We start from the raw sequence: 21,343 nt of genomic DNA on the forward strand, positions 1-21,343 counted from the left end.
CGAGCAAGTGGCAGTAGCTATGAAGGGAGAGCTTCCTCCACCAACAACATAGCACTGTCTGCACTGGTGCTTATGTCAGTGTAACTTATGTTGCTTGGGGTGGTGGTTTATTCACACCCCTGAACGACAGAAGTTATGCTAACATGAGCTGTAGTGTAGACATAGCCTCTGTCTTTCACCCAAGAAGACAAAAGAAACAGCCTTTGGATTCTGGGAGCCGATCCTGGCCTGAAAATTTAGTGAGCAATATTACTGGAAACATATGGTAAGGGTTTCTACTGGAACCAAGTCTACTTTGTTAAATTTTAGTACTAGGAAGCATTTAATCTGTATTGCTCTTGTAATCATTTCTGACTTTAATGTTTTATACTTATGCTCGTTTAAAATCTCTCTCTTTGTAAGTAAATAAACTTGTTTTATTCTTTAAGTAAAACTAATCCAATGATGTGAATTGTTTGGGTAACTCCATTTAACATAGCAGACTGTTGTACATTGGTCCCCTTAGATGAGCAACAGACCTAATATATTTGGATTGTCCAGGAGAGGGCTGGACAGTGCAGAACATATATTTTGGGGGGAAATCTGGGACTGGGACAGTGTTGGGCTCCCCTGCAAGTGGTAACCAAAGTTGGTGGAAGCCAGAGTGTCACCGATGTGTGGCTGGCAGGCTGCAGCTACACATAGGCACTCAGGGTGTGACCTGAATGCTGTTTGTGAGCGGCCCCAGTGGGAGCTACAGCAGCAGAGCATTGTGAGGGTGACATAGGCCCTCACTGGTCAGCTTTGCACCCCAAAATATCATACTGATTGAATATTTGTTTCCTCTACTTTTAGACACTGATCTTCACTGTCCCCTTTCACAACCAAGCCACTGGTGTTTGGGACTACACTATATAAAGAATGGGCATATTTAGATATGGAGTGACTGTGATATATGTGTATTCGTGGAGAGGGAAACTGCTTGTGTGTCTACCTGTAACTGAGAGGAGGGCAATAACTGTGTATGGTGTGTGCACATATGTAGGCATGGGCCACAGGAGGCTAGTTTATAGTACTTGGTCCTCAAAGGCTGATACTTGAACATGAGATTGACAATTTTAGGCTTGGCAAGCCTGTCAATTCACCAGTCTAATAATACTGATTGACTGGTCAATTGACCGGCTATTGTTTGATCACAGTCAAATCCTGTCAAATATTCCAGCAAAACTGTCCAGGGGTAGACGGCAGCCTACCTTTTTGATTGCATCATGGTACCATTCTTTTGGGGGTTTGAAGTTCATTTCATTGAGTTGCACACTTTTTGAGTTAAAGTAACTTAGTTAAGTAACTTATTTTTTTGTAATTAGGCATAAGAATCTATCCAAGGCTAAGCCTACTGAAGATCATAAAGTCTGGCTTTTCTTCTTTTGTTTTGTTTTCACTGTTGTTTTTGTTCCTATGAATTAGTGCTTTAAAATATTTATCCATTTTTGACATTGTTTGATCAATAGTTGACTGGTCAATTGACCAATTATTTTTGGACCAGTCAAATGCCAAAGCCTAGCCTGTCTCCCTGCAGGAATGCAGAAACTAGACAATTAACAACTGGAGCTGGGTGAAATTTTTCAAATAAATAGTTTATTTGTCAAAAAATGCAGTTTTGTTTGATTGGAAACTATTCATGGACTTGACACAAAGTCACCACATATTTTTTGGCAAAAAGTGTGTTTTAGGACTTAGGCACCATTCAAAAAATGGGCAGAGAAGGAGGTGGTGCCTGCTTTATATCGTTTAGCCCAGGCTTGGTCTACACTACATAGTTAGGTTGACATAAGGCCACTTACATCAATCTAATTATGTTAGTGGACACACTACAGCCTTGTTCCCGCCGATGTAATTGCACTAGTCCATTGACATTATAATTCCACCTCCATGAGAGGTGTAGGGCTTACGTCAGTGTAGGTAGGGTGAGGCAGTGTCCGGGTAGACACTGCATTGCTTACATTGGCTGTTGGCTGTCATTCTTGACACTGGGGTGGGGGTGGGGGGCTCCAGCTAGAGCCCAGCTGCCCCTCAGGTGCTCTGGTCCCAGCCAAGCTGCGCCCACCCCACTTCCCGCTCAAAGCCCAGCTGCCCCTCGGGTTTCCACTCCCGGCTCCCAGCCATGCTGCTGCCTGGCCTCCCTGCTCCCCAATCCAATCTGGGCTGCGTCCACCCAGCCCCCGCTCCTTACTAGGCTGCTGCCCACAGGCTCCTGGCTCACCACTTCCCATGGGGAGCCCTGGTACTGCCTGGAGGCTCCCAGCTCCCCATTCCCCACTGCCTTCAGTCTGGCTGCTCCCTGGCTCTCAGCTCCCTGTTCCCCACCGCCAGAGCCCAGCTGCCCCCCTATTTCTCAGCTCTCTGGTCCCTACTTCTGGGAGCTCCCTGCCACCAGCTCCCTGCTCCCCACCGCAGCTAGCCCCCTAACACTGCTTCTCTTAAATCAGTGGAAGTGCTCCTGGTGGGGATGCGCACCACAGATAGAAGGAGGGTAGTGTGGACATGAACTACCACAGTAATTACTGATGTGGTTGTAAGTCGACCTAACATAGGTTGACTTATGTTTCTAGCGTAGACATGCCCCGAGTGGCTAGGGCACTCACCTGAGATGTGGGAGATCCAGGTTCAATTCCCCGTTCTGCCCAATGTGGAGAAGGAATTTGAATAGAGGTTCCCTTCCCACCCCAGAAGCAAGGCTGGATTAACACATAAGATAACTAAACTACAGTTTAAGGCCTCGTGATATGAGGGGTCTCTAAAAAAGAAAACACTGATTCCATTTCAAATTTTATCAAAATCAGTTGATAAAGGAGATATGGGATAAAGAAGATTCTCTCTAAATATAGTCATTTTTGTTCAAATATGACAAAAATATACACATTTGGCTACACAAATACCCTTATCCTACCCTTACCCTTCACTAATTGTTCATTATTGACAGGTGGGAGGCCAGGGTTGAGAAAAAAACATTGCACTTGCAAAATTAGTATTTCTATGAGTAAGTCTGCTATCAGTCTCCTCAGGCAGAGATTTGTTGGCCAGTTGCTACTGGTAAAATTCTGGCCGTGCCTTCATAAGTTATTTAAATAAATAAATAATCTCACTGCCGATAAAAGTGGGAAAAACGTGAGGTCAGAGATGGCAGTGTTGTGAAGCAATCCTGCCAAGCTCATACCCATATTGGACTTGTCCTAGGAGTGACATCATGTATAGCATCCCCCTTGGCTGGTAATAGCCGGAAGGCCGCCATCTTTTGTTTACGGTCCAGCACGCTCAGTTGTACAGTGCCTTCGCTCCTGTTTTTCGTTTTCTTAAGTGTTAGTGTGGTCTTTCGTCTTTTGATCTGTACATGTGCACAATTGTGTATTTTATGGACTGACGGACTTGGGTCAAGTGGATCTTGAGAAGGGATAAATTTGTGTTGGCTTCCCTCCACCAGTTTCGGGAACCTTCACAGTAAGTATCAGAGAGTGCCGATGAAAGGATAAATAGAGGGTTTTGAGAGGAGTGAAGGAAGATATACATATATATCCAAATATTCTGAGTACTTGGTGAGCAAGTTATTTCAAACTGTGTGCATATATGATTTATAGGCTATTAAATATTCGTTATATTTGCTTGAATATAGGCTAGTTTTTCTCACTTTCTCAATGCCTGTCTAGAGATTACCAGTCCTTTTTCGGGTAAATTCTTTCTTTCTTTCTCTTTTGCGCATATAGCTTGTTGTCACTCTGTGTGTCCAAAGTGTTTACTCGAGATTAATTAGTGGTCCTGCGGGAGACAGAGGACAGAGAAGCAAACGCAAAGAGAGATGTCTGCGTAGAAAAAAGACTGGGATTTTCTGCTCGGTAGGTTTGGTGTGCGGAAGACAATATTTTATTCTAGATAGTATGCTATGTAAAAATTCTTATATAGACTTATAAATCACCTATCATATGCACAATACATTGTATTTTTATAGTATGGCAAAAGAAAAATCCCAACAATTCATTGTCTCATAGCAAAAATTAAATTGGAATAAACATTTGTAAATATATTTTATATACAGTCGGGATAAACTTTGTATTTCCCTAACAAAATTAATGAAACGTTTTTTCATTTATTCATATGAAAAGAAGGACAGTTTTCGTTATGCATGGTGGGGAAAAAAGTATGTGTCCTCTTTTGTTTCCTGTGAGAACATAGATAGAATAGCACTAACTTTCACAGAAATAACCTGGTAAAAATAACACAGGTTTTTGGCATATATTTGTTGTTGTATAGATATATAAATCTCAATATTTATCATATAAAACTAAATTTTTTACTGTTTTTTAAAAATGATTTTGCAGCTTGCTTTTTTTTTTTTAGTTAAGTCTAATGGCAACAAACTGCTCAGGAGAAAGATCATTTTCACAACTGAAATATGTCAAGAATGAACTGCTGCAAAAAAGGCTATCTGCCCTAAGTATGCCAGAGCTTATTATTTGAGGACATCATCAATTACTTTGCTCTCCAAAAATCATAAAAGAAAATGTTTTAAATTTCAGTGTAAAAATTAATGTGATGTGCAAACAGACATACTGCAGGTAGCACTGCTTCCATTAAGTAAGCTGGTCTGTGTAACTGTAACTGCTTTTGTGTTGCTGTAGATAAAAGTTTTCATATCTACTAATTAAGAAATAATGGAAGAAAATATGTTAATTTGAAACTATTTTATAATGCAAACAGGCATATTGCATGAGGTGTTTTAGTTAGATTATTATTCTATTTTTTACATCGCCTTTGTATATATGCAAATATAAAGCTTTCATGTTTATATATTCAATGTCCTTTCTGTGAAAATAATAAATTCATTTTTTTATGGTATGGGGCCTCTTACACTTTACATAGCTTAGGGCCTCAGAATGTCACAATCCGGCCCTGCCCAGAAGCGTACGTTAATCCCAGAGCTCTGCGACATTCTGGGTTGAGTCGCTCTCAATCTCTCTAGTTGAAGTTGTTCCACTTTGTATAAATAATTAAATAGTCACTAGAGCTGGGACTTGGACTTGGACTTGGATCTCCTGCATCCTAAATGAGTGCCCTGACCACCAGGCTCCAGAATCACTCTCACACTCATACTCTCTGGCCTAGTGACTATGAATAATCATGCGTAGTGGCACTTCACAGTCATTCATAAGGTTATAAGGAAGGCAGCGGTGGTATCACCACCAGCCATTTAATTAACATAGCCCTTAAAAAATGCCTGAAAACAAACTATTTTGCATCAAACAACATGTTTTGTTTGAACCAAAATAGACTTCTTCGATTCTTAAAAGTGTTGCAATTTTCCAATTCAGTTTGACCTGAACCCCCATTTATTTTTAGAACTGCCAATTAACTGGAAAAAATCAATTATTTGCCCAGATCTGTTGATTGCTATTATTTATTTGTATTGTGGTAACACCTACAGACCCCAATTATAGGCCAGAATGTCACCGTATTTCCAACAATCCACACAACAAAAAAGGAGTCCCTGCCATAAGGAGATTATAACTTTGAAATGATTTCCTTTACCTAATGAGTCACAGAGTTTAAGGCCAGACTGGACCACCAAATCATCTAGTCTGACCTCCGGTATCTCACGGGCCACCAGCACCACCCAGCATCCACACAGTACACGCAACAACTGAAACTAGCACAATGTAATTGTAGCCCATAGGAGACTGGACTATTGTGTGACACAGAGAGTGGGAAGAACCTAGTACAGCAGTACCTGAGGCCCTGCAATGGCAGGAAAATGATTGAGAAATATCCAGATAATCCTGGCAAGTGACCTGCACCCACACACTGCAGAGCAAGGCAAAAAAAAAAACAACCAAAACCCGAAACCCTAAGGTCACTGTCAATCTGACCTTGGGGAAAATTCATTCTCTGCCCCACAAATAGTGATTAGTTAGACTCTGAGTTTGTTAGCAAGACCCAGCCAGCCCAGCACCTGAAAGAGAGACTACTCAGTGCCCCCTCAGAGCCCTCGCCCACTCCACCCAATATCCTATCTCCAGTGATGGCCATCCCTGATTCTTCAGAAAAAGGAGATTAAAAAAAAAAACAGAATAAATTGTGGGGAAGTGGGAATCCCTTTTTGACCCCTGCAAGTAGCTGGGGGAAGAGAATTGAGCCCCAAGGCTGCTGAGCTTGCCCCCTACCATCATAAGCAACCCTGTCATACAATTGTAAAACCAACAAACCCTGGTCATCAGCAGGTGGGTTCAAACCTAGGATCTCTGAAGCTTAGTGCATGAGCCTTTACTGCATGACCTAAAAGCCACCTGGCTCTTAACCAAGGCTGCAGCAGACTTATTAATCTCTAGTTGAGCTAGGTGCTACTAGAGGGGGACAGAACCCCACACTGAGCAGGCATGGGTTACACACACATACACTCATAAATTTGTCCAGCTCTCTAATACTAAGTGTGTTGTTTGCCTCCACAACTCTGATTGGGAGGCTGTTCCAGAGCCTCATCCTTCTGATGGTTAGAAACCTTCTAATTTCCAGCCTGAATTTATTCAATGATCAGTTTCTATCCATTCTTGTACACTCCCTGGTATATACACTCCTTATGTATTTATAGACAGCAATCATATCCCCTCTCAGACTTCATTTTCCTTGACTAAACAAGCCACGTTCTTCCAGTTTTCTCTCATAAAATAGACCCTCCATTCCCCGGATCATCCTAATAGTTCTTCTCTGCACCTGTTTCAGTTTGAATTCCTCTTTGTTGAACATGGGTGACCAGAACTGTACACTGTACTCCAAATGAGTTTTTACCAATGCCTGGTACAATGGCATTAATACTTCTCTATCTCTACTGGAAATGCCTCACCTGATCCATTCTAGATCGCATTTGCCTTTTTCACAGCCACATCACATTGGTGGCTCATAGTCGTGCTGTGTTCAACGCACACACCCAGGTCACGCTCCTCCTCTGTCACTTTCAATTTATATGCTACCAGATTATAGCAGAAATTCCTATTATTAGACCCTAAGTACATTATCTTAGTGGTCTAATTGCCAGTTCAAGACCATTCTTCCTGCACAAAAAAAGTAAACTACTTACCAGGTACCAATTTAGTGCAAGAAGAATGACACACATACTTTCCTTTAGAGCTGAGGCTGCCATGTCCGTGGCTGGGTGTCAAGTGCTAAGACCCTTCCTAAGCATGCATAGTTGCTTTTGCTGACTCACTCTGATGTCAGGTGCTAGGAACCTGCACAGAGACATGGAGTTATTTCCGCTGACTCACCAGACCAGGTGAGTCCAATTAATGCCATCTCAGGGTTATAAAAAGGATTTGAGTATTTCTGTGAAATAGAGGAAAATAGGGGAAGGAACAGAAAGACTGCTTTGGAGGAAAACCTCGGAAAAAAAGCCAACCTCAGAAGGAAGCTTAGGCTGTGGGGAAGGAGGGTGGAGGTATGATTTGTTGTTGTTGTTAAAGTTAACATTCAAGTTAAGTCCCAGGTGGAAGTTGAGCTTTGGACACTATTCAATGAGTGTGTCTGTGTTGTGGCAGGAAAAGATTCTGATCATTCACAGGCCCAGAGTGGGCAAGTAAAGATCTAACTGGGTCAAACACATAATTGGATGAATTGTGAACAATAAATTCATTATCAGCAAGAAATTTTGGGCAAGGCCTGTTGATTTCACATTGTTGTCCTTATTTGCAGCTTGGCATGCTTCTGGTACCTTTACAAGTGCGTGTATCTGCAGCCCCATTTATCTGGCATGCAGACAAGCCATGAAGAGTAAAGTTTACAGCTAGGTTTTGCGGCTGTCTTGTTTTACTTGAGCTGGCATGGCATGTTGTGAATGCTGTGAAACCAGCTTCCGTCAACCGAGCTGTCCCTAGAGGAGTGCGGTGCCCGAGACAAATCAGCCCCTGCCAGCTTGGGGGTCCCGCTCTGCATCGGTGGCTGGGACGGCAGGGCAGATCCGGCCTGATTCTGGGCCACCTGCCACTGTGGGGCAGCAGTCGATACCCTGGGCGCAGGGCTGGCAGCCGGGAGCCTGGGGGTGCTGCCTCACCCCCGCATGCCTAGTTCCCGCTCCTATGTCTTCCGGGACCAACCATGCTGGCCAATCGCACCAGGCCATGGTGCCCCCCCAAAGCGCAGGGCAGAGCGGTTGCTCTGATTCGCCCTACCCAAGAAACAGTACAGCTCTGTCTGTCAACATTGGTTGCCAAGTGCTGGTAGGTGGATCTGCCACAGGTTATATTCATTTATCTGGGCTGACAACAACATGGTGAAGAATACAGTGGTAAATTTGCTGCTGTGAATTAAATGGACCTCTTTAGCTGAGGCATAGGCCCCTGAGTATGGTTCTATTTACAGCCAGTTTGGTTATGCATCAAATGCAAAGCACTGAGCTGAATACTCATCTGTTAATACAGTTAGCTGAGAATCCTGCCCAAGATTTAAAAAAAAAATCTCATGATTTTGAGTGCTGAACCTGAGGCATCTTAAAGGAGCCTGATTTTTAAAAAGTGCTGAACACCTGCCTTCTGAAAATCAGGCCCTTTTTAAATGTCTAAAGCTGGGCAACTGAAAGTTATAGTCACTCTTCTTTAAGCTGAGAGAGAGCTAATATATTAAATATAACCTAATCTTTTTTACATTCTTTCCACCCTATTAAGAAACGGTTACACAGTGCACATCTATAAATGCTTTGCAGATCAAAACATGGCCTATTCACATTCAGCTGTTTTTCCATTAAAAATAAATGTTTTGTCAGATGCAGAAGCATATGTATAGTCAGATTTGCTCACAGAGAAAATGGTATGGAAAAAGTGGTTTATACTGGGAGATGTTTTAAGGCTGAACGTTCAAAAGGTTGTTTGTTTTTCCCCCAGACCACTATGGCACCATTAGGGCTGGTCAAAACAGTTGTCAACTTTTTTTTTTAAATGGAAAATTGATTTTTTGACTAGTAAAAAATTTCACATAAAGTATCTGATTTCCTAAAATAAAAATCTACTTTTTGTCCAAAACCCTAAAAAGTACTTAGCCATTTTTGTTGAAAAATTTGTTTGGGGTTTCTAAACCAAAAATGTTGGGGTTTCAGTTTTTTTGAAAGTCTTTTTTTCCACAATATTTTCTAACCAGCTGTAATTACACTCTCATAAAAACATAATTTTCTAGTCTGTGTATTTTCTTTAACTGGAGATGTCCTGTCTAGGTAACAGAGGGGGCCGTACAATAATTTTGTCAACAATATGTAGACATCGTCTCACACAAACTTTTGTGTTAGATATCATTTACAGAGGCTCATGAAACATAGCACTCTTAGTTTTTAAATAGTATGGGGTACTTTTTTAGGAAAGCTGAGAACCAGCCTCCCTGTTTGTGATCACACTTTAATCCTGCATAATTCTGACCCATTTTTTGCACTCTGCATTGTGGGTGCAAATGCGAATATTCTCTTAAGTTTTTGATTTATGCCTCTAGTCCAATTGCCCTTTTAATCATCTGGTCCTATAGGTACATGTATGGAAATTAGTTATATCACATTATTTTCTCTAGTAAATAACATTTGCATTTAGTTTGAAAATGTACACATAGATCTGAATGATTCACCGAATCCTCTTACTTGGAACCAGAGGACTTCCCCTTTAGTATTATAATATCAACATACAAAATTATCTCTGTGCAATTATGTCTGTGGATAACTTTGTACTAGTAGCAATATACTATACTTCTGGTTATGAATAAATATCAAGAGTCAGATTCACATTTACACTGTTCTGGTAATGCACAAATGAAGTAAGAAGAACAGGAGTACTTGTGGCACCTTAGAGACTAACAAATTTATTAGAGCATAACCTTTCATGATGCAAGGTTAACTACATTAAGCATTAGGTATTATTGACATGTCTCTGGTCTCTAGCAGGAACAGAGGGTCCATTCTTTTGTCCCTTTCAGCAGAACACCAGGATGCTGAAAAGGGGACAGGGCTGGTGATTCTGTACCAACCTACTGGCTGGTGCTAAATCCACACTCCTAGGTACAGCAAGCAGAACTGGGGATATTGTGCCTGTCTGATGCACAATTACCCCTATGTCTCTCCTGGGGAAGTGCAGCTCTGCATTGCCCCCTGCTTAAGGCTTGTAGTTAAATGCCAACATCCAGCTCATTCTGAGCACATAACTTCTACTAACATCCATAGGAGATATGGGTAAGCCCAACCAGTGTAAAGGGCAACATGATCATGAGTTCAGGGAATTGTTCTTCAGGGTCAACACCCTGCTGATCAACAGGGGCAACTGGCACTAAACATCACCCAAAGTTTCTGTTCTATAGGTGTGAAGACAAAAATCCATGGTGTTGAATATGAAGTAGTAAGTGTGCGCACATGCATACACAACAGAAAACTATATGTTATTACAAAGATAGTCACTTTAACTTTCGTGTTGTCGTCTGAACATTCCTGAATGAAAACTTTACTGAATTTCCATCCTTCACAATCTTTCATTATTTTAAAGGGATTTTACCCAAAGAATTGAAGCCAACCCTAATTTTTGCCAAATAGTAACAGATAGTAAATTAAACTATCTGTCTACCACTTGTCCAAAGTTGCTCATGCAATTTGAGTGAGATTGAAAACACACCAAAAATAAAAGAGCAGGTAAGAAGAAAACTATCATAATTCCCAGTTCCTTTTACCCTCTGACCAAGCTTAACAACTCCCTAGCTGAATAATGGACCATACACTAATTCTGATCCTATAGATGGCAACAGTTACTGAGAAAGAAGAAATATTCTGAGATTTGAAGAACAGGGAAACCGACACTGGCTAAAACAACTAACTGAAAAATTACCACTTAAGACAATTGCTCCCGCTTCTGTGATTCAGCTAACATCAAGGCAAAACAATGGTTGCTGAGTAGAATTACTAACTTAAATCAGGAGCAGCTCTATTTATTACAGGAGAGTTACACTATATTTAAATGACAGCAGGATCATAAGTTCAGGGATTTGGTCTCCAGAGTCAACATCCTGCAGCTCAACAACTGCAGTGAAAGCTCTGAATCTTTCCTGTCCTGGCATCTACAGAGAAGAACAAAACATGCCATTGTTTTTATTATACCAGGGCAAATCTGGAGTAACTGGTGTCAACAACAGCAAAAGCTTTACCAGCATTCCCAACCCTTAACAACCACCAGCCAGCTTCTCCCTTAACACTGCCATGCTTTCTTCCACACTGGATCTTATGCATGGGGGAAATTTCCGATAAAATTCCAACTGCTACTACCTTATCCTCCTTAAAACTCATCTCTTCCATGATGTCTACAAAGCCCAGCCTGCTGATCATGGCTAGACAGGTGACAAGCTCTTTCCCTTCTTTTCTTTTTTTCTACTCCCTACCTCTATCCCCACTTTAAATAAATAAATAAATAAAAAAGCTACAATAGTGTAACTATCAAAGCTTTGCCAATTCTTCTCCAGATTCGTTTTTGCTTGTATGTTAGTCTCCATCCCCTAGTCTTCATTTGTTTGGCCTTGTCTAGACTGGGGGGCAAGGTGTTTTTGACACAGGAGTTATCTCAATCTAGCTAGTTTAACTCAATTGAAAATTCTACTCGCCACCAGTGTAGACACAGTTAACACTGTTAGCTCAATCTTAGCAAGTTGAGTCACAGTCTACCCTCATCGCTAGGCTTGAATGCAATCAGTTTAGCATGTGCTGAAGTACAATTGCTTTGTCTTGACTAAAGTTTTAGAAAGTCTAGACTGAGCTAGGTATCTTCATCTAACAGGATACTTTTAAATCCTTCTCTAGACTAGGCCTTTTGGACAGATTTTCAAGGTCTTTAGACACCAAAATGCCTTTGAAAATCTGAGAGACAAGATGGGTGGGGTAATATCTTTTACTGAACCAACTTCTGTTGATGAAAGAGCTAACCAATCGGTTCCACCTTGTATTTAGCTGTGACACTCCGATTACTTTTCCCAGACCTGAAGAAGAGCTCTGTGTAAGCTTGAAAGCTCATCTCTCTCAGCAACAGTAGATGGTCCAATAAAAGATATTACCTCACCCACCTTGTCTCTCTAATATCCTAGAACCAACACGGCTACAACACCAGTTTGAAAATCTGACCCTTTTTGTCTTTGACTGACCATCCTTCAATGCAGAGATTTTCTCTTTGTTGTATTTGCACAGAACCCAGCACACTGAGGTCCTATTGAGGCCTTTTAGAACGGACATACTATAAATAATTCCTAGTAATAATTATAATAATTCATAACAAACAAACTGCACGATAGTAGTTCTGGGGCCTCACAAAGCCTCTTGTAAAAACAGCTTGACCAGAGATAAAAGCATTTACTGCAAATGAAAGAAGACTAGTTCCTGCCTAATACAGCCTTTAATACTTATGTATGGGATTTTTCAAAGGAACCTCAGGGAATTTGGTACCCCCTTCCCATCAAAATTCAAGGAAAATCCCGCATTAAGTCCAATTGTGAATATTAAATGGTACTAAAATAATTAATAGAATGAACTAAAAAGCCTGATCTCCTACTTACACTGGTTTTACACTTTTGTAACTCCACTGGCCTCAGTAACTCAGGAAGTTACTCCTGATTTATATTGGTGTAAGAGGAGAATCAGGCCCATAATGTTTTTCTCTGCATAATACAGCTAGTTCCTAGAAGTGGGATAGTTCTTACCTTTTTAGTGGGCATTTTTATTTTAAGAAATTCTGCTTCTCGACTAAGCACATTCCAAGGTGCATGTATCCGCACAAAGCTCAATCCATAGCTTTTATTCTGAAACAGAAAAAAGTGAAAATTATATCTTTCAGCAAGAAAAGTACAGCTGCAAGATTTCAAAGTGTTAAAAACCTCTTCTACATCACACAAAGCAGGAGCAGCTAATGACAATATAAAATCACTATTACTGTACAGCTGCTATCACATTACTGTAGGGGTGTAAATGCAAGCATAACGCATTGTCCCACCAGAAACACCTTTTATTTTCTTAACACAACAGCAGTGTACTATTTCTTAACTTATGGTACTGCTAATCATACAAGTGGTGTATTTACAGTACGTTTCAACTAACATTTACCACTGTAGGACAGCTCTGTAGTCATGAAGCTATAGTGAAAGTTAGGAAGAACCCTAAGAAAAAGTCTTAAGTTTTAAAAATAGTACCAGAACTCTTCTCCCAGTGAAGTCAATGATAAAACTCCCTCCAATGGGAGCAGAGATCAGCCAGTGCTGAACTATTTTGAAAATCCTATCCTTAATGTTTGATAAGCACTCAGGTGGCAGGTGCCTGGTTGCAACCTTTTCCCACTTCCTCTTCCTTCCTACAGATGATGTAGTTGCAAGAGGAAATATGGGTAAACTCTTACCTATTAGATGTCACCTATTGGATAAACTGTAACCTGAATCAATTCTACTCATAAACAACATCTTATAACAAAGAAGGTTCAACATAAATATGAGAGCTGGTCAGAAAATGAGATTTTTTTCCCTGTGAGACAAGGTGGATGAGGTAATACCTTTTATGGAACCAATGACTGTCGATGAAAGAAACCAGCTTTCGAGCTACAGAGAGTTCTTCTTCAGTTCCGGGAAAGATATTCAGAGCGTCACAGTTAAATACAAGGTGGAACAGATTGTTTAGCATAAATAGTTGACACATATTCTAAGTGACCATTTATGGTGAAATGTTCCTTTAATACCTCTGCAGTTATAGGACAAAATGGGGGTAGAGGGTTACAGATTGTTGTAATAAGCCATAAATCCAGTGTCTTTATTAAGACCACAATTTTTAGTGTCAAGCAAAGTTACAGATTTAAGCTCCCAGGTTTGTCTTTTGAATGTGTTGTGTCGGTTTCCTTTGAGGACAGGGACTGAGAGGTCAGATATGGAGTGATTGTCTTGTGAAAAGTTTTCGCCCACGAGTGATATGGAGTTCTTGTCTTATATCATTTTTCTGTGAAAGTTCATTTGAGAGTGTAGTGATTGTCTGGTTTTACCCACATAATCATTATTGGGGCAGTTAGTGCACTGGATGAGTGACAGGCGTTTGTAGGACCCCTAGATCTTGAAGCTGTGTGGTTGATAGGTGTTGTGTGGAAATTTTGACTTTTTTTTTTTTTTGAGAAACCAACGGTTTTCAGTCAAAAACCAAATCCTTTTTAGTTTTTTGGGGGGCTTCAATGAAAATTCAAAAATTTATGTGAAAAGCAGAGAGTTTTCACAAAAAGGTACACAGAGTCAAAAACTCAATTTTCCCTTGAAAAACAATTTCAACCGAGAAAAGTTGGCCAGCTTTATTAAATATTTCTTCTCAGTCTGAAAGTCTTTATAGAGCGCCTTTACACTTGCCTTTAATTAAAATTATTCTCTCCCCCTGGCCAGGATGCATTTACTTATTTTAACTCGGTAACTGTATTGTTTAGTACTGCACTGTTTAATATCCTAGTCACTTTAGGATACAACTGATACAAATTAAAGTATCTAAAATAAAGTTGAATCATATCCCATTGGTTTCAGAAGTTTGAAGAGCAACTGTATTTCCATCTTTTGTATAGTGTATGAATGTTAAGGAGCTCTTGTAGACCACATCACATATCTGTTGAACATTATACAATATTTCCAAATAAACACGAAGGGAAGCCCCAAAGGCTTTCCATTCTTTATGCCAATACCTTGCTCTCAGGGCCCTCAGCTGTGAGGCAAACCATGAAGATCCAAACACTGGTTTCAGTTTACATTCCTGCAATGGAACAACATTATCCAAAACACTAGAGTGAACTGTAGAATGCCTGGTTTTAGTAACATTTCTCACCAGTCCACAGGGGAAGTCAGCTTTAAGAGTAGGAAGTAAAATTTTGCTGGGCATGAGCAGATGTTCTGGATAATAATTTGTTGAAAAATTAACAACAGATGAGAGTTTAAATGTCAATCAGTAATGATCAGGAGGCCTTCTCTTAGCCTTTTGGCTAAAATAAAGCAAGGCATCAGTTTAATATCTCCTCTGTCCTCTATCTGGGGGACTATATCCTGCATTGGCAAGAAGGAGAACTGCATGATCTAATAGGTCTTTTCCAACTCAGGCTCCTATGACTGCATAGATTGGAGAGAAAATCAGTCACAGATAGACCAAGAGGAAAGACCAGATGAAGGATATGACCTTTTTGTATTAGAGCAGAACTATGTTGGAAAGTAGTACACTGCATGAAGTGAAATCAGATGCTAAGGAATCACAGCTAACATATAGAAAATGCCCCACAATAGGAAACTGAGATCATTTTAATAAAGACTTAATACAAATTCAATAAAGAGGAGAAAACAGCAACAGGTGATTCTTGTTGGATGGTAAACAAAAATTACAGCATAAAAGAGTGCTGCATATTTGGTCTGGGATTATAAGAATCATGTTTCCCACATCTTTCTACATTTCCCCAACCTAAGAGGAGGAATCCCACGGAATATACAATTAGTACATTCTCACCAGTACTCTTGTACAATAGGAAGAGGAATGTATCAGACCGTGAAACTGATCTCTCATGAGCACTCTCTCAGTGGACAAATCACCTAGCCTTCCAGTGAACTGCTAACATAAAATGCTATCATAGCTAATCTTCTTCCAGTGAGGCTTACATCTGCACTGTTTTTCAAGTCTTTCCATTTAGTCATTCCTCCCTCTGCCCTTTTGCCGCTATTATTATTTTTGAGTTAGATACACATTGGTGAAGTTTGGTTTAACTGAATAATTCCTGAGCAGGTTCTTCTGCTGCAGACATTATCACAAATTAGAATGTGTTTTCCTAATTTCCAGTGTGGATTTAGAACTGGCTATTGGAATCCTTCCTTCCATTGTACTGTAGAGTATGATGTGATTAATCTTCTGAGATGTTCACGGTACATTTGTTTCTGAGTACAAGTTTATATTTGCTACTATGAGGTACTCTGTATTTTCTGCTTTTAATACTCTCAATTACCATTGTTTATTGAAAATACTTGACTCTCATCTGGACCTTACCACCTCTGCTCTGTGTTGGCTAGAACTATTTTTGTCCGACAATTCATACACTATTTAATAGAGAAGTTCTTAGGCACGTCCTTTTTGCTCACAGCTGATGTCCCACAGGATCTGAGTTCTTGGCACTGCATTCTTTTCTGTCTATATCCTTGCACTATCTGATTTTATTACTCAAATGACTTTAAATATTGTTATGCAAATGACAAACAGAGTTGTTGCTTTGCTGATCTATTTTTGTCAAATGTATATTCCATACCACAAAATTCTTTGATTAGGTTTCAAGAGTGCAAGTTTTTCAATAGATTAGTTCTGAACTATTCAAAACTAACCTATTGATAAACTTCCACTTTCGAAACTCTATCAAAGAACTTTGTGGTATGGAATATTTTCATTGAAGGTGCCTGCTTTTAGTGAAATCGGAAGGCACAACGCAGGTTTGCAAAATATGTGAGGTGCCAAAGTATTTTGCAAACTTGCATTGTACCTTCTTACTTCATTAAGAGAAGTCACCATTAAAGTCAAGTGGAACAAAATCCGGAGGCTCTGTTTTACTTTTCAATCAGCACATTAAGAAAAAAAATTTCTCAAATGTTTCTTTCAATTGATTGACTTTTCTTGATGATTTGAAGTAGGACTCTGCAGCCTCTTTGATGGATTGCAGTGAATACTGTAATTTTCTTTGGTTGTAATTTATGCAGTGGTATTTCACAGGTTTAATATACTTAAAATTTCTCCAGAGTCTTGTCCCATCTGTCACCTCTACATTGTAAAATAAAGTAAAAGATAACCTTCAATTATGTACCCTGGATACCAGTTTAAAATCCACTACAAAGCTATTACTAAGGCTGGTTTTAAAAGTTCAGTTTTTTTATTTTCAACTACAGTTCATTGAAGGTGTCCGTTTTCCTTGAAAATGTGTTTGTTTAACTGAAAATCAAAAGATTTTTGAGTTTGGCTTTTTTTTATTTTTGACAAAATGCTGAAATTTTCCACAGAAACATTTTCATTTTTCATTGGGGGTGGGGAGGGGAAGAACCATTTTCCAATCACCTTTAGCTATTATATTTGTCCAGACACAAACCAGCACATATCTGTGAACTTACAGCACAGTGTTACACAAATATAGTACTTTATTATAGTTTGTCTAGCTCATGGGTTTTCAACTCTGACCTTCAGGGAGATTGCAAATATGTCAAGGGGGAATTGCAACCATGCTTTCTCTCTTTATGTCTAAATGGGAGAGCGCTCCTGAAGCATTTGTGTTGTTCTATAAGATCATGGTATGGAAAAGATTAAGAATCACTGGTCTAGCTCAGTGATTTGCCTGTTGTCCACCATTTTGTTAGGTCATTGTTGACTTATCTATTTTGCTTCACTAAGTGAGCCAACTGCTTCACTTCTCTAGTCAGTATGAACTGCCTAAGATGCTTCTTTCTCAACCACTTATTTATACTACTCCCCTTTGAATTACATTATTATGCTATCCTATCCGTTTGAGGACTTTACGTCTGTTAGTCACAATCTAGGGAGCAGTGTCAAGTAATTAATTTACCTACTTTAGAAAATTATCCAGCACATTTCTCAAAGTGTTAACATGTTGCTGTTGGCAATTCTGCACCCACAGAATTCATGGCTGACTGGAGAATTTGAGTAACGGTAGCTTCGCATAATTTCATCACCATGGAATCACTCATCCACTTTTAATGGAATTGAACTCTTCAGGTATATTGGTATTTTAACATAATCATTCAAAGAAAGAGATCTGCACTGTGTATGTCATCAGAAGCAAAACAACTTTAATTGAGTGGGGCGGAGGGGAAGGAAGCTGAATAGGAATTATTTAAATATTATCTATCTCCCATATTATCCATCAGCTTTAGGGCAATGCCAGTCTTGCTTGTGCTCATTGGAATAACTCTATTCTGTTGCATCAAAATGCACTACATAGAATAAGGCCTGACACATGTGTGTTTCCTCCTTACAAAGCCCCAGCTACATAATTTTCAAATTTAGAACCAGCATCTCACAACTTTAGGCTATGTCTCCAATTCGAGCTGGGGATGGGATTCCCTGATCGCATAGATATCCTGGCACTAACACTCACCGAGCTGGCAGGCTAAAAACAGCTGTCTAGCCACAGTAGCATGGTAGGCAGCAGCAGTGGCACCACCCCAAGTACGTACCCAGGGGGTTTGTGCTCAAGGCGTAGACCCACACTGCCACCACTTCAATGCATGTCACTACCGCTCCACTACTATTTTTAGCATAGCATGCTAGCTTGATGAGTGCTAGCAGGAGTGTGTCTACGTAAGCTAGGAAATCACACCTCTAGCTCATAGTGTAAATGTAGTCTAAGTCACAGTGAGTAGCCCATTATACTGCAGATATGAACTAAGGGGCTACTTTGAGCGACTAAGCGTGTCACAACCGGATCCTTACACATTTTGTCTTTCTGTGACAACCATATTTAATAATAAAATAAAAAATATCAGTAAATAACAGACACTCAGTAAGTAGTAGATCAAAGTTTGCAATGGCTTCACACAATATGATTGGCCAGTCTTAGCTGACATATGTGATAGAATAGGGGTGGGCAAACTTTTTGGCCTGAGGGCCACATCGGGGTTCTGAAACTGTATGGAGGGCCAGTGTAGTGTATTAAATTGCTCCCCGTAGGAATGTGCTACTTACGGTGTACTACTTACGGCTGCCAGACCTGGTGCTCTGAGCAGCATGGTAAGGGGTCGGGGATTGTGGGGGGGGGGGAGGTTGGATAAGGGGCAGGCAGTCCTGGGGGGCAGTCAGTGGATGGGGAACAGGGGCAGTTGGATAGGCATGGGAGTCCTGGGGGTGGGGGGGCTGCCAGGGGGTGGGGGTGTGGATAGGGGGCGGGGCAGTCAGGGGTCAGGAAGCAGGGGAGTTTAGATAGGGGGTGGGGCCAAGGGGGGGTGGTTAGGGGTGGGAGGTCCCAGAAGGGAGAAGTCAGAGGACAAGGAGCAGGGGGGTTGGATAGGTCGGAGGTTCTGAGGGGGCGGTCAGGGGACAAGGAGCAGGGGAGGTTGGATGGGTCAGGGATTCTGAGGGGGCAGTCAGGGGTGGGAAGTGGGAGGGGGTGGATAGCAGGCGGGGGCCAGGCTGTTTGGGGAGGCACAGCGTTCCCCACCCAGGTGTAGTGTATTAAATTGCTCCCCATAGGAATGTGCTACTCACGGTACTACAGTACTTACTGCTGCCAGTCCCGGTGCTCTGTAAGTAGCACATTCTTACAGGGAACAATTTAATACACTACACCCAGCGGCTCTCGCAGCCGCTCTGCCCGGCAGGAGCTCGCAGCCCCGCCGCCCAGATCACTGGTGGCATGGCGAGCTGAGGCTGCAGGGGAGGGGGGGCAGCAGGGGAGGGGCCAGGGGCTAGTCTCCCCAGCCGGAAGCTCAAGGGCCGGACAGGACGGTCCCGCAGGCTGGATGTGGCCCGCGGGCCGTAGTTTGCCCACCTCTGTGATAGAAGCTATTTCGGAAAAGCAACAGCTAAAGGGTCCAGTGTACAAGTTCCCATGGATCAGCAAAAACAATCATCTTGCCATCCACAATGATTCACTCAGATACCAAGCATGTCAGTCATGTTTGCAAATGCAGTTGCTCAAGTTAAATTCTAGTTACTTGACTTCAACACTGGAAAACTGAAACTGAAGTGAGGATGAGTGTGCTGCAATACTGCAAGTAAATTAATATAATTTCTCACTACAGCCATGGTAACTAGTCACATATGGCATTTAATTACTGAACCAATCATCGCCACCCTGTTTTAGCAGGGCATTACATTGCCAGATTCAGACAGAGACTGGAAGTGACAAAATACAGTGACAAAGGTATTGCAAGAACCTATATCTGTACTGGTATTAGCATTTTAACAATCCTTCTATTTATAAAAAAATACAAAAACAATTTACCACAAATCTTGGATAGCAAAAGTGATGGTATGATAGGCATGAAGGGTGGCCAAGTGGATAGGGCACTAACCCAGGACTCAGGACACCCAGATCCAATTCTCTGCTCTGCCCCAGACTTCCCGTGTGACTTTGGGCAAGCTACTTTGTCTCAGTTCCCATCTATACTATGGGGATAATAGCACTGCCCTACCTCACAGAAGTGTTGTGAGGTTAAATATCTTGAAGATCATGAAGTGCTCAGAGACTACACTCATGTTTGTTATTCTGTGCTCCTGTCTGCAGTTCCCTTCTGCTCATCAGGCTCTCTTCTGTTTTCCCTCCATAGTGCCAGCACAACCCCTCTCCTGTTGCCCACGAAGTTTCACAGAATCATAAAACCATAGCGTTAGAAGGGACCACGAAGGTCATCTAGTCTAATCCCCTGCCAAGATGCACAATTTGTTGTGTCTAAGCCATCCAAGAGAAATGGCTATCCAGCCTCCTTTTGAAAATCTCCAGTGAAAGAGCTTCCACTTCTTGTCATTCCTTTTCATAGTGTTAGTAATATGTGGATTCATATCCAAAATCCATAGGCTACTGATATTATTTACACCTCTTTGGGGACTATCTCTGTTCTGTGTTTGTATAGTACCTACCATAATGGCCCCACCACTAGCTGCTACTGTAATGCAAATAATACATTATGAATAATAATAATTTTCGGTACCCACCAACTCCTTAAAAATAGTCTCAATCCTAGTCAACTACAATCAGTCTTGTCCTCCAGTAAGGCATCTTATACAGTACTAATGTATAGTTGCAGAGTACAAATCCATTCAATGAAGACAGAGCTAGGCTTCCTCCATTTTAGATAACTATTATGTTTTGTTTTAATTGTTCAACATTATGTCACAAAAGACATGTGAGGTTTACATCTCAGATCTTGACTTCAATGGAGCGACAATTTACATAAGCTGATGATCTATTTCTCACTCCCCACTGTACTGCCCACCATGACAGTCTTGATGCCCTGTTTATTTTATTCTCCCATTCCCATCACCACCAGTTAAAAAATGGCATATGTAAACAAGGAACAGAAAAACCTGGAATGAAAGTTTCAGCCAAGAGCCATGTAACTACTGAATGAAACAGCTAACTCTACACACCCCTTTCAAGTGCTCCTCCATGGCATAGCTACCATTCCTGCTGAATTCATCCAATACACCTACAAAGTAAATGTGGGAGAAGAGGTTACACTGAGAATGCAGTGTTGAACACAAAATGATTGTGCAAGGAAGATGATACAGGAAATCTAAACAGCTGGTATCCTTCACCAAACAAGACGATAAAATATAAGGAATAGTGAGCTT

The 21,343-nt window shown here is 41.0% G+C and overlaps 1 protein-coding gene across 1 annotated transcript in view; it reads right to left on the minus strand.

The window, feature by feature from the left end:
* ANO2 (anoctamin 2) overlaps positions 1–21,343 on the minus strand; it is a 265,370-nt gene that overhangs the window by 202,249 nt on the left and 41,778 nt on the right. The window contains exon 3 of the mRNA XM_074935844.1: positions 12,715–12,813. Within this exon, the coding sequence (XP_074791945.1) occupies positions 12,715–12,813 (99 nt within the window). The remainder of the gene's footprint in view (positions 1–12,714; positions 12,814–21,343) is intronic.

This window comes from Natator depressus, chromosome 1 (genome assembly GCF_965152275.1).
Source record: "Natator depressus isolate rNatDep1 chromosome 1, rNatDep2.hap1, whole genome shotgun sequence".
In the NCBI taxonomy this organism is placed as follows: Eukaryota; Metazoa; Chordata; order Testudines; family Cheloniidae; genus Natator; species Natator depressus.